At 43.1% G+C, this 16950-nt stretch overlaps 1 protein-coding gene across 1 annotated transcript in view; it reads right to left on the reverse strand.

Moving 5' to 3' along the window:
• Positions 1-8408: 8408 nt before the first annotated feature.
• Positions 8409-16950, reverse strand: part of ARRDC4 (arrestin domain containing 4) — a 43683-nt gene continuing 35141 nt past the window's right edge. Inside the window, exons 5-8 of the mRNA XM_018557090.1 lie at positions 14184-14440; positions 12386-12548; positions 9233-9387; positions 8409-8491 (exon numbers count right to left, since the gene is read on the reverse strand). Coding sequence (XP_018412592.1) covers positions 8432-8491; positions 9233-9387; positions 12386-12548; positions 14184-14440 — 635 coding nt within the window. The 3' untranslated portion in view covers positions 8409-8431. The remainder of the gene's footprint in view (positions 8492-9232; positions 9388-12385; positions 12549-14183; positions 14441-16950) is intronic.

Below are 16950 nucleotides of genomic sequence, written 5' to 3' on the forward strand. Positions count from 1 at the left end.
TTATCAACCTGCCCTGTCCCTGACTACTTCATGTTTACTGTTTTGGTACCTCATTGCTTGATTATTGCTGAGAAGGCTTGACCTGACCTCGCTACCATGGATCTGTGTTCTTCACTTGCGTCCTGCTTGGCAGACATCTGCACTACTGATCCAAGCATTTCTGCTGACCGTGCTATTTTCCAGCACCTGTGCCACTCCTTGACCTTGTGCACCTGTTCCGCTCTCCGGGGGTGCTTGGACTGGAGCAGCAAGAGAGGCCACCCTCGTCATGTCAGGCTTCCCCACGGTACTTGACAGGAAATCTACTTAAAAGAGAACTATGGGGTAAGTGTTTTTCCCCATAGTTCTCTTAAGGGTCACGGGAGGACATAGACGAGCATCCTCCCGTGACCCAAAGCTCAGTATATAGCGAGCTACAGCTCACGGTATACTGAGACCGCCACAGCCGGGACGGATCCCGACATTACTGTCGAGATACACCCAGCTGCGTGAGTGACAGCTGGCTCTGCCTATCTAGAGGCAGCTGTACCCGCCCCCTCCCCCGTCCATTGCTCCAGTCAGCGCTAGAAGATCGGAGCAGTACAATCCCTGCAGGGAGCCGTGAGTGACAGTCACTGCTCTCTGCAGGGAGATGATCGAGAAGTGAGCGAGCGACGGTATGTGTTCACTCACTTCCCGATCTATTGAGCCGACGTGTGACAGTTTCATTGTCACAAGTCGGCTCGAACTATGAGGATGAATGATTTTCACTCACCTCATTAGTTCTCCTTTAATGTACACTAGTTTACAAACTACCCACAGAGCCATTTGCCCTGTGAACATTCATTCTGTGCAAATATATGCCAAAATAAATGTTTATTTGGCTGTTTATTTACAAAGCAATGTATTGTTGAATGTTTTTTCCCCTCATACAATACTACAATGTGGCCACTAGATGTTACGGAGGAGGATAGAAAATAAATACTTATTTCCTGTGCTCTTTTAACTCCATCTAGTGGCCATAATGCAAAATTGGAAGATTGAATGTTCTGCGCTATGAAACAGACCCAAAAGGGGAAGATTTCACAGAGAGTAAGGGTTAACCGCAAGCTGCTGAAACTAAGGCCAAATAAGCCTCACAAAATGGTTTTAGAATAGTGAGCGCTCACTATTCTAAAACCATAATGCAAAATTACATGAAAACATTTGAAAATTAATTGCACTTGTAAGGAATAAGAAGGCTCGTTTTGGTATATATTTATACAGAGCAAACATTGACAGATGTTCACAGGGCAAAGGGCCCTGTGAATTATTTATAAATGGACCCCTAAGACTAAAATAAAAAACTTTTTTTTTTTTTTAAACGGGGAAGGCTTAGAACTTCTAAAAGTGTTTTTGTTGCTATTGCTGTCTTCCTTTCCTGCTGACAACTACTCTCCCTATGTCTTGTGCTGGTGCCACAGGGACAGGGAATGAGGGAAGGGAAATTCCCCTAATACAGAAATTGTAAATCTTCCAAACATAAAATGAGAATGAAGCCAGAGACTGCAGTTGAGGACTGAATACAATTGTGTGACCTTCTCTTCTTCAGCAAAATACAATCAAGCTTACTTGAAAAGAAATCCCTTTTATATAGTGAGTGCGGCCTTCCGTCTGCCCATTACTTCCAACAACTTCCTTGATTCCCAGTATGCTTTGTGGCACTTTCTTTGCTGCTTGATGTGATGCAATCCTGATTTCTCAAGACTACATATCCCATCATGCATTGCTTCCAGCAAGTAATGATAATGTTACATTGTTCAGATGTTGAGTTGTAGTTCAGAACTGTGAGAATTGTTACACAGGCAAGTGCATATTCACAGGGCTGAGTGAAATTGTGTCAGTGCATTGAGGAAGTACATCCTATGGGCATCTTCAATAAGTTCACCAACTTCTATATCGATATGGTTATCAGGAGACTGATAGAACTTATGGAAATTTAATATAAAAATACATCTTTATTTTAATTTTTGGCCCATAGATACCCTTAAAGGGGTTTATTTATCAACATTTTATTCACACAACATTCCTCCAAGATTCACCCTGCAAATGTCTAACAGAATCTTACATGGAATTATATGTGTAACAGTGAATCTTCAGTAAAAACATTGCTCTATAGACCCCGAAGACATACTATTAAAGAAGAACTCCAGGATATTAAAAAAACATATCCTTGCAGTGAGGCTAGGCAAGGGATAACTGCTCGTTTTGTCTCGGCGGCTGAAATAAAGCAGACATACTCACCTGATCTTTGGTCCCACAAGAGTCGGCACTCACCTCTCTTCTCTCCGCTTCGGCTGTGGAATATCCTTCAGCGTCCTCACACCTACTGCAACTCAATGACCATGCATTAGACGTGATGATGTCAGCGGTCCTTGGATTGCAGAATCCCAGGGGAGAAGAAACTGCAAGGACCGGTCAAGCAGCCAGGCCGGACCGAAGATCAGGTGAGTAAATCCGCTTTACTTGAGCCCCCTAGATATAATGACCACTTATCCCTTGCAGTAGGGAGGTAGCCCTTTTTTTTATTCCTGGAATTCTTCTTTAACTGCCTCCGGGCCGGCCGAAGTAGAAAAACGGCCGGCCCGGAGCTCTCTAGATCTGAGCGGGCGTCTCTAGACGTCCGCTCAGACACGCCCCCTCAGTGGTTAATGTGAACAGATTACAATAATTTTAGGTATGAACTTTCCAAGAAATACATTAGACATTTCACTTTGTCACTTTTATTTCTCTGCTTTATATACAAAAACAACATCTAAGCAAATGTAAGGCAACAGTTAGTTACAAAATATCGTGAACACACATAAAGTGATAACACATGCAGTCACATTAATAATACTCGTCAGTAGGTCCTGGCACTTCTGTACAGCCGTTACATTCACTGGGAATATTCCAGCTCTGGCTGATACAAAAGAGCCAGTAAAATGCACTTATTTTTTATAATAAACAAAAATCACAGCAACAGCCTCAAGTATGGAAATGTGTGAGAGACAATACAGAAAGTTACTAAAGGAGTAGAGGCTGTTCATTTGGCTAAGTGACTGTGCACATTAGAAAGTGTACGCTATCTAAATGATGGTAACAAGGATGAAATTGCGTTCACTTTTAATATGCGATCATGTGCGAGGCAAGTGAAGAAAAAAACAACAAGATTTTGGCTAGCACAAGACTGCATCATTGGTTGAAGTGAGCACAACGTCAACTTATTTACTGGGCTCAGTGAACAATCTCTATTATACCTTTAGGCTTCGGCTGAAAGACGGCAGGCTCCACCAGTCCTCTGAAAAGCTTTCTGTGTTGGATGCCGTTATTTTTTTTCTCTTTTATTTTTTATACCAATTAGGATTTTCTATCGCAATACTGCAGCACAACCATAAATGTGACACGTTATGCAAATTTACAGCATTGGGACTGCAGGATGTGTATAAGCAAGAGCAGCCGCTATATTACATTTTAGGTGTTTGGCCGCCAAAGAAGTGGATTAACATCCTTTTTTTTTTTAAGCCCGTTGGCCACACGTGTGAATGAGGCCTTAGCGGATCAACCCTACAACGCTGTCCACATCAACTAAAACCTTTGCCAGATTTTCATTTATCTGTGTCCCATTGGGGAGATTTCCCCTTCACTGACTATTCTGTAAAATCTTTAACAGGAAGTGAGAAGAAACCTCTCCAAAGTAAGGAACTTCACTCTTAGGCCTCATTCACATGGCCACAGAGGGTCAAATACCTTCAAGAACAAATGCATTACTGCACTTTGGAGTAGGGTTGCCACCTTTTCTTCAAGTGAAACCCAAACACTTTAGCGACGTGCTGACATTTCTTTGGGAGAATTGTGTCCTGGCTTATTTATATGTAAATAGCGCCACCCATTCATATGTAAATATCACAGTTGAGACTATTTTTAGTGGGGAGCCAGTAGCCCCTATCTTAATTTTGGTTGCCCCTGTCTGCCTGACATTTTGTGTCCGAGTTTATGCTGCCATGAAACCCGGACACAGCATTCAAAACCCGGACTGTCCGGGTGAATCCTGGACAGGTGGCAACCCTACTTGGGAGTCACAGGTGGTCACGCACAGAGACAGGCTGACAGACGATATGGCTGTATGCAGTTAATCACACATACGAGCGGTCCTAGACACAGATAGTTTGCATCCAGGGCTGTTCACTTGTCCCTGTTCACATATAACCGCTCGGTTGTGTGGTTAATTTCGAACAGCCATGGCATCTGTCAGCCTGTGTGGTTGTGAATATCTCAACACAAAAATAAAATAAAAAAATCAGGTGGGGATTTAACCCCATTCTATTCAAAAGAAAAGAAAATGGCTTTACATGCACTTCAAATGGTGAAGATCTAAATGTAATGACACTGCATTCATATATAGCACCAACAGTTCAGTGCTTTATGGATGTTTAAACACTTCCATCAACTAGCTAAGGGAACTATACAGGCTGTGTTGTCCATATCAACTGCAGATTTCCCTTCCATTGTCCAGGAGAGGCCAGTAACTAAATACATTAAGGAAGTGGTTTTAATTTAGTCATTTTCATATATGAGGCTCAGTATCATTCAGAGAATATTGAACTTACTATTAAATCAACAGTATGAACACACCTAAGCATACAGTACCTAAGTGGCATAACAGAGTTAGGAGAAATGTACACATACTACCTTAGTGAAAACGTTAGTGCCATTCATTAAAGTGGAAGTCAAGAAAATAAAACCAATCCTAGGAGGTTGGGATTTTTGGTAGAAGTGACAGGCAAAGTCTATTCTGCCAAAAAACTTCTTTGTTTTTCGCCTGGTGATTTTCTACTTTCTGTGTACACTGTATGGTGCATGCCCCATCCAATTTATACTCTCAGCCCATTCACAGCACTTCCCAGGTGACATGAATCGGCCGAGTGGCGTGGAGGATTTACTCCTTTACACATGTGCAGTAGTTACATCATCAGTGGCCACCCAATGACCATAGAGGATGCCTGGGAGCCCACAGGAGGTGGTGGCAGAGATGGGTGGTGTTGAGGGACAGAAAATGCATCACACGTGCTGGAGAAGAAGAGGATATCTGGGATCCTGGTGATGGTGGAGATTGGCGGTGGAGAAGATGCAATGCACAGCTCTGGAGGAGGGTACACTTGTAAGGTAAGTGTGCAATATTGTGCAAGCATGATGTGCATAGATGCACATTATGGTAAAAACCCCACCCAGCACGCAGTGATTTACTACCGCTTTAAGAAAAAGGACAGTTGAAGGCCACAATAATAAATCAAATATGTTCTTGCTGAAAATACTCTATAAGGACCGTCTGCGAGCCTGGATAGTTCAATTTAGGAAGGAAAAAGATATGAATCAAAGTAACAAAATTCATAACAAACACATAGCCCCCTAGATGTGGACAAGTTCACATTTGCAGTGATGGCCATTTGCTATATGTGCAATCTACAATCTAGAAATGGCCTTTACACTGAGAATGTGTTATACGCTGACCTGTAAATGGCACACTTGTAGTTAAAGAGATGGTTTATACAATTTAAATATTTCTTTACAACGAATACATTGTTCTAAACTATTCACAGACAATGATAATCCCTGTAACTCCTATATTTCTATTAGGGTACAAGCCAAAGCACCAGTAAAAAAGGTAAAATTAGCAGAAATCACACATACATAACGGTCAAGTTAGACTCAATTAAGGCTCCACGCCTAAGTATCAGCATTTCAGGTGATTTTTTTAAAAGCTTCTTTTATTTTTTTTGGACTCTTTTACACTCGTCGTGCGTTTTTGTTAATAGTTGTTCCCCAGTGTTGTTTGCATGACAAAACACTTAAACACTAGAAAACGCTTGTGCCGCACGTTTATAGGCATTTTCATTGACGTTTATGGGGCCAAAGGTGCAGAAATCTGTAGAAAAGTAGCTCATTTTTTCCAGCCACAGACGTTTTGCTACAGGTGATAGGGCGCTCAGATGTGAACAGTGGCCATTGAAAACAATGGAAAATCTCTGTCTGGGCATTGTAGTGCTTAGCCCTTTCAGCTACAAAATGTCTAGGTGTGAACAGAGGATGAAAGTTCATATACTGTATGATTCCCAGTAGACATGTCATTTGTAATTATTTCCCTTTTAAGCACCTGATTGTTATCCTGAGAGTATAAAAAAAGAGAGATTAAGTGAAACATTTGGTTAAGATAATATTTAAGTGGAATTAAATGTTTCAAGGCAGCAAATAAAGCACCATGAGGCTCATTAAAGCGAAAGGTCACCCACCAATTAAACGGTCTCCAAAACAGGTACCCAAGGCTTGTCTCTGGTAATAACTGTCAAGATTGCCAGTGTGTTGATTTCAGCTCTCAACTGCACTTTCAAGCCCTCATATGGCTCGTGTAGAAGATGGCACCTTCCTTGGCTGGATAGGAGGGTGTAGTTCCGCTTTAAGTACAGCTGAGCAAAATGTACCAAAATTAAGTTTTACAAATAATTCCTTTGACTAGCTATAGACAAAATTAGCATACCCAAATGGGTTGTATTGTCACAACACACCTACAACTAAGGATGTTCAGATACCAAGTACCATACTTGGTACAAGTACATGTACAGATACTTTTCCAGCTCCAAGACTAGAGCTGGAAAAGTATCTGTAGCAGGGTACCAGCTGCAACTGCGAGTACCCTGGTAGTTCTCATGAAAATGCCAAGTATCGGCATTGGTATCTGAACATCCCTACCTAAAACACTAGTGTGACATGGACCATAGAATTATGAGTAGCAGAAGTATCAACACATTGAGGGAAATTTATAAAAACTGGAGCAGACAGAATCTGAAGCAATTGCCCATGGCAACCAATCAGCTTCCTTATTTCATTTTCAAAGCTTAACAGAGCAATCTGAAGAGGGAAGCTGATTGGTTGCTATGGACAACTGCTCCAGGTTCTGTCTACTCCCGTTTTGCTATATTTCCCCCATTTTCTTCATTCAGAAGTCCTTGTTTGTAATTACTCAAAGGAGTAATGTTATTTTCAGTGGAGAAAAGCGCAAAGCAACGCAACACACTGGAGTGAACTGCTCCCATTCACACCCATTCAATTTCATGTGTCCTTGCATTGGCATCCATTGAAAAACAGATGTAATTGATCTGATGTAAATGGGGCCTAAATGTTAGGAAGCATAGAAACTGCAACACGTGCACATATGCCCTGTGCGGTGTATATGTGTGCTGCAGTGCGATTTAACACAAATACTTTGCAGCGCATTGTAGATGTGCATTGGCATGCGATAACTGCAATACAACACAAATCTATAGTGCGTCACTGTGCCGTGTTGTAACACTCGCTATAGAACTTACATTCCAGTGTGAACATGGGCCAAGTGAACCGTCTGTACTCTTTCAATAAAAACAAACCCAATGCATCTGTCACTGAGCAGGTGGAATACATGGTGGAAAACTTTAGATGGCCACGCAGACTCACAATCTGATTGGACCTGTAAACAATCTATTTGAATGTAATTTGTTTGAATGACCTACATAAAACAAGTGGAACATGTCAAAGTTACGTTGTGTGGCAAGTTTTATACCTCTGCACAAAACTGGTCAATGCTGAATAAGACATGTATGAATAAGACAAGAGAAATAGATCAAAAGACGACTATTCACAGATGAAAAGTATCGTAATATCCCTTTAGAAAACAAATACACTTCCCTCAAAATTTTAAGTTAAATCTGTACATCTCTGGACGGTCTTGTAGTGTGCCCGGATTAAGAAAACTCACAACATTGGCACAATATAAACTTATTTTTGCCATAGGTTTCCCAAAAAACATTAAATTGGGAACACTGATAAGTAGGTACCAGTAACCAAAACAAAACAAATACAAAGTATTTATCAATCTGCTTTGTTACAAATATTCTCAAATTGAAAAAAATATATTGGTTGGTTGACCTACCTACACATACATTTCCAAAGACTGGAAGGTTGTAGGCCAAACTATCGTTTTCCCTGGACTTCTACATTACTTTAATAAAAGTTATTTTCACAGTTACTATGGTAAACCTCCATCTGTCTGATAATTTTCCCTGTTCTTTCCGGTTTATGAAAAAATATTGGAGGTAAGAAAGCGCACATGGCACTTAGGGTAGTAGGGGGCTGAGGCTCTAGGGAGCCCAGTTCCATTTCAGGAATATTTGTCTTCTTTCTTCTCATACCACTGGAAGCATCATCATGGAGTGCATATTAGCTAGAATAGGTCTTAATACCCTTTATAAGCATGTTCTACTCATAATTTGCATACATGGTAGTAGTTTTTTGAGCAGATTTCAGATTTTACATTTAGCACAGGTCCCAATAGGATTGCATCTTCAATGTTGGCTCTCAGTCTTTAATTTGAGATCTTATACCATGTTAGAAGATTAGACTCTCATTCTTCTAAGGTGAATGGTGCAGTGCCTTCTGCTCCATGATTGAAATGTGGGTCAACCTGTGTATAAAAAGAACATGCAGGTTTCAGACATTGAAGAATGTGGTAGACTTTTTTTATTGATGTCTGAAATAAAAACTGTCTGTGCTGCCTGACAGCCAGATGCAATTTTTGCAAAAAAGATGCAAGGGAATCCACTGTATGCACATAAACTGGAGTCCACTCATACCACATATTCACCTACACCTCAGTGTCTGCAACCCCCCTATGCCAATCCCTACACTGGCTTCCAATAGCCCAAAGGATACAATTCAAAATATTAATAACCTTTTACAAAGCCATCCACAACTCTGCCCCCGGCTATATCTCAAACATTGTCTCAAAGTATCACCCTAACCGTCCCCTCCGCTCTTCAAAAGACCCCCTGCTTTCAAACGCCCTCGTCAACTCCTCCCATGCTTGCCTCCAGGACTTCACTAGAGTCTCTCCCATCCTATGGAACTCTCTACCCCAACCTGTCCGACTATCTCCCATTCTGACTGCCTTTAGGTGATCCCTTAAGACTCATCTCTTCAGGGAAGCCTGTCCCACCTCAACCTAACCCCTGAACTATCACTTTCTCAAACAAGTCATCCCCACACAGCTACCTCCTCATGTATCACTTGCCCCTCCCTTTTAGATTGTAAACCCTCACGGGCAGGACCCTCCTTACCATCTTGTCTTGAATTGTATTGTGATTGTAATGTCTTCCTTATATTGTAAAGCGCTGCGTAAACTGTTGGCCCTGTATAATAATCTTACCTGTGAATATAGTGGTGGGGGTTGAAATCGGAACTCTTGGATGACAACAAATGAAGGAAAGCAGAGTCCTTCTAGCAAGACATCTTGTTGTGTGACTGGAGGGGCACACCATGAAAGATCTTCTTCTGAAACAACGTCTGCGTAATTTGGTGGTGCTAGTGGTGAAAATAAAACTCATTATTAAAAAAAGAAAAAGAAATCATAGCATTATCAAAACTATAAGGATGCCATTTTCCATTTTTTGTATTTGCTGCATTGCAACAAAATTAAAATACAAATTCTTACATGTTCTCATATTTTTATTTTACATGTTATAATATTTAATAAAGCACATATACAGTATATGTTGAAAAGGCTCATAAATGGTTATTCTTCTAATTACTATAATGCAACTCAACTGTAGGCATGTTGGTAGGCAAAATGTTCTGAATAGACAGCACTACTCAAAATGCCAGAATGATATGTATTATTATATGTACAGTAGATGTAAAGGACAATTAAAAAAAAAAATTTTTTCGTTAACAAATATACCTCCATATATTTCTTTACATTTAGCTGCTTGCCAAACTGTCCAGCAAAAGTGATACCGACACTGGTTTGCAACAAACCATTATACGTCCTGCATCTGCTTGAAGATTCAAAAAATAATATAAATCAGATTATCAGTCCTTAGTTGTGGTGGCTGCATCAGTTTTCTTTTTAGTTTGTCTTCTTTTTTTGTACCTAGTGATCCTACCAGTAACACACTTCCTGTCCTAAGGTGACAATGCTCACTCCCTGCACAGTATCTGTGGAGAAGCAGCCTTGGGACCCTAGGACAGGAAGTGTGTTAGGACTACAGTACATCTCCCCCACTCCTTATCGACTTAAGAGAAGTTAACGGGGCAGGGCTGAGAACAATGTTTCAGATTTCAGTGGAGTAAGATCAGATCACTACAGGAAGTTAGGAGCTCCTTGGATTTCTGGTAGCTTCAGCAGACATATATTTTGCAGCATTTTCTAAAGAGAAAAAAACATGGAGAAATGTACTGTGCATGTATTGTAGAAGTATGCTGAATATGTTTTTAATTTAATATTTCCCGTACATAAAATTTAAAGCCCAACTTCTCCTAAATACCACTGGTGGAGACCTCAAGGGGGTTCTTTGGAGGGGGAAGTACAGAGCCCAGAGTTGAGCTTTAAGGATTCTTTCTTCTCTCCAATGTTCTTTCATTGGCATATATTAGTTCCTATGGGCAAGCGGGAACACTGGACCTTGATATGAAGCCCAGACAAGGAGGTGCTAGAGGACAAAGAAAGATTAGGGAGCTTGAGGAGTAGAGGGGCCAGGGGGCTGGAGAATCTAGTACAAAAGAACTGCAGGAACTCCGTAAGGTTTTATATGAGGAGGACCCAGTAGGAGCATTGTGTTGGGGGAAGGCTACAAAGGTAGACTGAGGAGGGGAAGGAGCCTCTTGGGAGGTATGCATTATAGGGAAAGTAATGACAATTCTTCCCTGTAGTGCACTGAAGCACCCCTGGCCAAAGATGAAGACTATATTTTGGTAGTGCTGTAGATTTGCCCATTAAAGAATTAGAGTTGTTGTAGGATAATGGTTTTAGGTTTAGACCTCAATTGACAATGAACCTAGACAAGCAACCTAGAAGTGTTATGGTTTGTTCCTTACCCCGGTCCCAACTCTTTTGCTGGAAGCTTGGGTGGCAGGTAAATGTAAAAACAAAATAAGAAAGTTTGTGAAAAAGAAAAATGTAATATACTTAATCCTATTAATATACCTTTACCACATATCAGTTTAAATCTTTTTACTTTTAAAGGGAAAGATGGTAAACAACAGCCCCATTTAAACAGTAGAACCCTTGTATACCTGCCTCTTATAGTGTCTAAAGTTCACCAACTCAAAACAACCACAAAAATATTGCAAGCAATCAGAATTCTTCGGGTGCTGGTCTGGCTTCTGTTAAAATAATTATAATTGGTTGCTATGGGTTCCTATGCTGTGCACTTGCTGCTTTGCCCCTTGTGGTGTTTATTGATTATGGCCAAAATGTCTTATCTGACCAGAGAAGTTGCAATACCAAATTATACCAGCAAGTGGTGCTGCAGGTAAAATCAGGAAGCACGGCTGCAGATCCCCACAATGTTGGCAGGTGGTAGAACCATCCTTTCACGCTGCTACATGGGCAGATAAGAGCTTTCCATTTTTCATAGATATCCTACAGTAGTGGTTCTCAACCTTTCTAGGGCCGGGACCCCTTGGTAACATTTGCCAAGTTGTGGTGACCCCCAACGGTAAAATTTAGGGATGACGCGGCTGCTGCAGCGACATCTGGCGGCATTGCAGGAGAACTGACACTGCTGCGCTAGGAGAGCACTGAGGAGGACTCTCACCTAGCACAGCAGAAATCACACAGCGACCCACAGATTGAGAACCACCGGCGTACGCAGTCAAAATAAAAAAAACACCATAGGAATGCATATCTAGATTCCTATTGGATTTCACTTTTCAATAGCCAATAGCAAACTAGCTATTGCACCCGCCTTCTGCTGCTGTCAATCACTAGAAGGGGACCTCGATCGAGCAGAGTAAACCTTCTCCGGGAGAAAGTGTTTCTCTCCTGGGCGGCCAGGAGCCGCTAGGCGACCCCTGGCAAATCGTCATTCGACCCGACGGGGTCGCGACCCACAGGTTGAGAACCACTGTCCTACAGATAGTGGCTTTAGCTAATATTGGAAATCTGTCTGGTATTGCTACTTAACACAGGCTCTTATGTACTGAACTGAGTAATATTGCACGTCACAAAATTTCACCCAGTTTTCTTTATTTCACTCCCTTGTAGCTGGTAGCTTTATGTTATGAGGACGTTTCTAAGGCAGACAGTGATTGACAACTAGAATTTGCCATGCAGGAATGCTGCGTTTGGAGAGTTGCATTTATAATACTACACCTAATTTTCAGAAATAGATGGATGTGCTTTCTTTGGGTAAAACTTTAATGTTGAATTTTAAAATGCAAACAGACTTGTGCCATGGGATGGGCGGGGTGCGTGGTAATACTCCTTAGTATTGGCCTGGTAGTATTGTCTAAAACAATTAAAATGTATTACAATTAGCATCAGTACAAGACATACAAAACTTTGTGAACTATTTTCTACCTTCTGGTTGTTCAGCCAGTGCCAGGGCAAGCCAGCTCATGTCCACTGTAAACTGACTGGCAACACTGGAGTTTCTGTACGTAAACCCATTGAATGGCACCGTGCCTATAACTAGAGGAAGCTCCACCATCAGTCTTTGTGCACCAGGAATGTGAATATAGACCTGATTAGGAAGAAGAAGGCTTTGTAATTATCCTCTTAAACTGTCTTAAATAAATTAACAAAACATTTTAGTAGATATTGAAAAAGGTAATATGACGAATCAACTTATTACTTTCAACAAGCTAAATTTAAAGCTAAAGTTTAGTTCATGAGAAAGAAGGAAAATAGCACTGTGCTTCACAAACTCAAAAAATGTATTCCTAAAATTTGAGAAAAATGTTATAAATTGTGAAATTGTCACAAATTGTCCACAACACCTGTGTTGCACAATGCCTGTGCTAATAATACTTCAGAAAAAACTCTTGATCTAATGGTCTAGACCAGTGCTCCCCAACCTTTTTATCGCCGCGGACCGGTCAACGTTTAATAATTTTACCGTGGCCCGCTGAGGGGGGTGGGGGATATTGCAGGACCGGACCGCACTGAGACTGTGCGGCCCGGTGCCATTTGATCCGCGGACCGATACCGGTCCGCGGACCGGGGGTTGGGGACCACTGGTCTAGACCATTGGTTGCGAACCTTGGCACTCCAGCTGTACCAAAACTACAAATCCCAACATGCATCTGCCTCTGGGAGTTATGTCTGTGGCTGTCAGAACCTTGCAATGCCTCATGGGACTTGTAGTTCCAAAACATCTGGAGTGCCAAGGTTCGCCACCACTGGTCTAGACCAGTGGTTCTCAACCTGTGTAGCCTCAGGACCCTCATTTGTCCTCAATCATTAATTCACAACCCAAGTCGCACTGCAATGGAATGCATGGCAGTGTGGGCTGCTGTGCTGTGATGGAGCTCCATCCATACATGCATTGCTTGTACAGCTCCCATGCGCACCCTGTAGAGGTGGCGGGAGCCAGAATGTGATGTCATTCCAGTCCGGGCACCTCTACAGGATATGCGAGGGAGCTATTAGCAATACATGTATGGATGGAGCTCCCTCGCGGCATATCCCCAGCCCACCCCACCTCAAGTCATATTTTGAATGGTTGCTCTGTTTAAGAATGGACAGTGCTGGGGGAGGCAGGGAAGCCTCTCACCTAGAAAAGTGGAAGGCATGCAGTGACCCACTGAACACGGAGTCGCGACCCACTTTTGGGTCACGACCCACCAGTTAAGAACCAAGGGTCTAGACACTATAAGCCATAATAAACATTGAAAAAAAATGTGAATGGAGGACAGGCGGATGCACGATCCACCTGTGGGGAGTACATTGGTGTATGCAGAGCATGGCACATATGACACATACCCTGGGCACCACTTGAAGGGGAGGCGCTGTGGGTCAGTGAATGTTTGCCAACCCATAGGCAGCAGAAAGTGGACTGCAGCCGTTAATATTCACCCCCCAGACGGCCACCACTGCTGATTAGGTAATAGAATAGCAGGTTGTCCCAGCAACTAGCCGGAAGTTGAATAATGACAGCAGCAGTCATCAAATACCCAATCAGGTGTAAGGAAAGTTTAAAAAAAATAAAGATTTTTGCTAGCATATAATTGGTTGATTTAAGTGAACACAGATTCACCATTTTACTAAGCTCAGTGAACATTCACTTTACTAAGCGAACAACCTCTATTTCTTTAGTCAAGCCTGCTCACCAGATTTGTAACTATTAGCAAAGTTTCTCTCGTGTTTAATGACTCACCGCTAGAACGTACTCCACACGGATGATCTCACAGTCCAAGATGGTGGGTGTTACTGGAGGTATTTTAAGTGTCTTCCCATTCCAGGTTTCTGTGCTTCCTGAGGCAATATGGTTTCCACGCACACTTGCTAGCATCTGTTTATGTGTTTTAGTTTTCCCATGGACTATAAAACTTTGAGTTTGGTATATAGCAGCTTTGGGAACTATTAGACGTGAAGAGCCATTCTCAATTTCTGCATAAATTGCAACAGCTTCCCCTAAAGAAGAGAAATGTAAACTAGTCATTTTACTACATATGATTATATTCCCTGTATACATACATCTGTTTAACTCTCTCATGTACGCTGCCCCTGTTTTGTGTATAGTACTTGTGTACACTTTAACCATATATATGATACTTAGGAGTAAGTAATGAATGCATGACCTAATTGCCTTTACTCTTGACTAAGGTAGCTCAGAGGTCCCTTTTACCAGTACCCTTCTTTATCTTCAAACCCCATCCCATGCTAACCAATCAATACGCCACACAACAGCTGTAGTTTAAATGGCCACAGCAGCCCTTTATTATAAATAACAACAACAAACCAATAACCACACTGTATCAACTTGTTTGGTTTCAAGGTCCTTGAAGGCAATATGACCCTAAACAGACCAGTATCTGCGGGGACCTTACTTGTACCTGAATGCCCCCAGCCGCCATACACCGCCTTGGGGACGTAACTAAACTGTCCGCAGACCCACATTGGTCCTTATTACCTGGTCATACCCATATGACTGTACGACTATCGAAGGGCATCCACACCATGGGTCCCCCGTCAAGATATGCAACCACTGACAACTGCTTTCAAGGATCCAAACCGCCACAGCGCAAAAGCGTGACACATTTGCGCCCCTCCACAAACGAACAGCCCACTGCATCCCATCCTGTAAGCCCAAAAACCACATGTCCGTGCTCACAGCATTGAAATGGACTTCATCCCCCCGAAAATACTGCCAAGTGTCCACCTCCAAATGGTGCACCACTACACCTCCATTATGGGACACAAACCGCCCCACCTCCTTATTCACTTTAATGCGAGTCCGGTTCAGCCGGTCCACTGAGCGAGCAAGACGCCACAACGTCCTGGCCACCACGTCCGACCAAACAATCACCATACCCGGGAAAGAAGATAGCAATCTCAGAACATCAAACTTAATGTTCCGAATCAACACCCGCATCAGACGAACACCAAGGTCATTACCCCCTGCATGAAGCAGCAACACATCAGGAGGCCTATCCAAGCGGGAAAAACGATGAACCTCTGGCACCACTTGACTCCATTGCAAACCGGGCACCCCAATCCAACGGACCGTGGCCTCCTCCCGGGAAAACCCCAACTGAAGCCTATTGGGCCGCACCTCGGCCCTACGAGCACCTCAAACTACATACAAGCGTCCCACAATCCAAAAGAGGCAGTGGCGTTCACCTGTAAAACAGAGGTAAGGTAAGAGGTAAACAAAGAAAATACAAACCCAGCACCAACATCCATGAACAAGCAGAACACACCGAAAGCCAACAAATGTGGCCTAACATACAGGCAATGTCTACGAGACTCCCACCGCCTGATCCGCATCACCGTCTGTTCTCCCAATGCCCACCTGGCGGCCTTCGTAGCCACCCCTATGCAGACAGACATTTCCGAAAAAAACTGCCACAAATTGAAACCGAGACAAAGCCGACCCATCTGCATATACCAACAGAGACCCCCCCATGCGGATGCAGTGCCACAAACTCCTCCAGAGCACTCACCGGACATAACCCAATATCCTCACTGCGAGACAGCACAACCCTCATCCCCTTACCCTACTGGTCCGTTTTTTACCTACGTATCAGCAGGCTCAAGGACCCACCATCCAATAACACATCCCCCTTCTGCAAACCTCCATGCCTAACCAGAGCAGGGCTCACCACTTCGCCAATCCGTAAGGTCCCAAAGAAAGTGATCAAAAAGGCCGCCCTGAACAAAAACATCTCGTATAGCGACACACACGTCAATGCCAACTGGTCCCAAAGCAACTGGGAAAAGGACACCGGCCGCCGATAATCCACTCGCCTACACCCTTTACTATAGCCCATCACTGCCTGGCGTACAAGAAACTGCTTAGTATGATCCGGCAACCCCATCAATTTAAATAAGAACGCCAGACCCACCAAACGCCGATCCAGCCCAGACACCGACACCCCGTCCACAAAACCACAAATAACCCAGAACAGCACCAAGGAAACATGATCCCCATCAGACCGGGGGAACGCCCACGCTGTCCTGCAGGGCAAACCATTCCTCCCAAACCTTCGAGTAGGCCGCCCACGTGGCCACACTCACCGACTCCCGTATCAACCCAGCGATGACTCCAAGGCGATCCCCCACAGGCTCTAGGGACAAGGAACCCCGTGCCGCTCCGCAGTGGGCGCCAACCGCCGAAACTCTTCCCACTGAAAGCGAGACAAAGCATCCGCCAACTGATTAATGGAACCCGGAATGTGAACAGCATACATAAAAGCGTTCATACGCAAACAAGCCAACACCAAACGACGTAATATGGTTATCACCGGGAGGCGAAGATGCAGAAATGTTATTGATGGCCATCACCAGCACCAAATTGTCACAATGAAAACGAATGCGCTTGTTCTGAAAAAGATGGCCCCAAAGCTCCACCGCCAAAACAATCGGGAAAAGTTCACGAAGAACCAGGTTCCCAAGAAAACCCGCCTCCCCCCCCCCCAAAA

This window comes from Nanorana parkeri, unplaced genomic scaffold (genome assembly GCF_000935625.1).
Source record: "Nanorana parkeri isolate BGI_ZX_2015 unplaced genomic scaffold, ASM93562v1 scaffold266, whole genome shotgun sequence".
In the NCBI taxonomy this organism is placed as follows: domain Eukaryota; kingdom Metazoa; phylum Chordata; class Amphibia; order Anura; family Dicroglossidae; genus Nanorana; species Nanorana parkeri.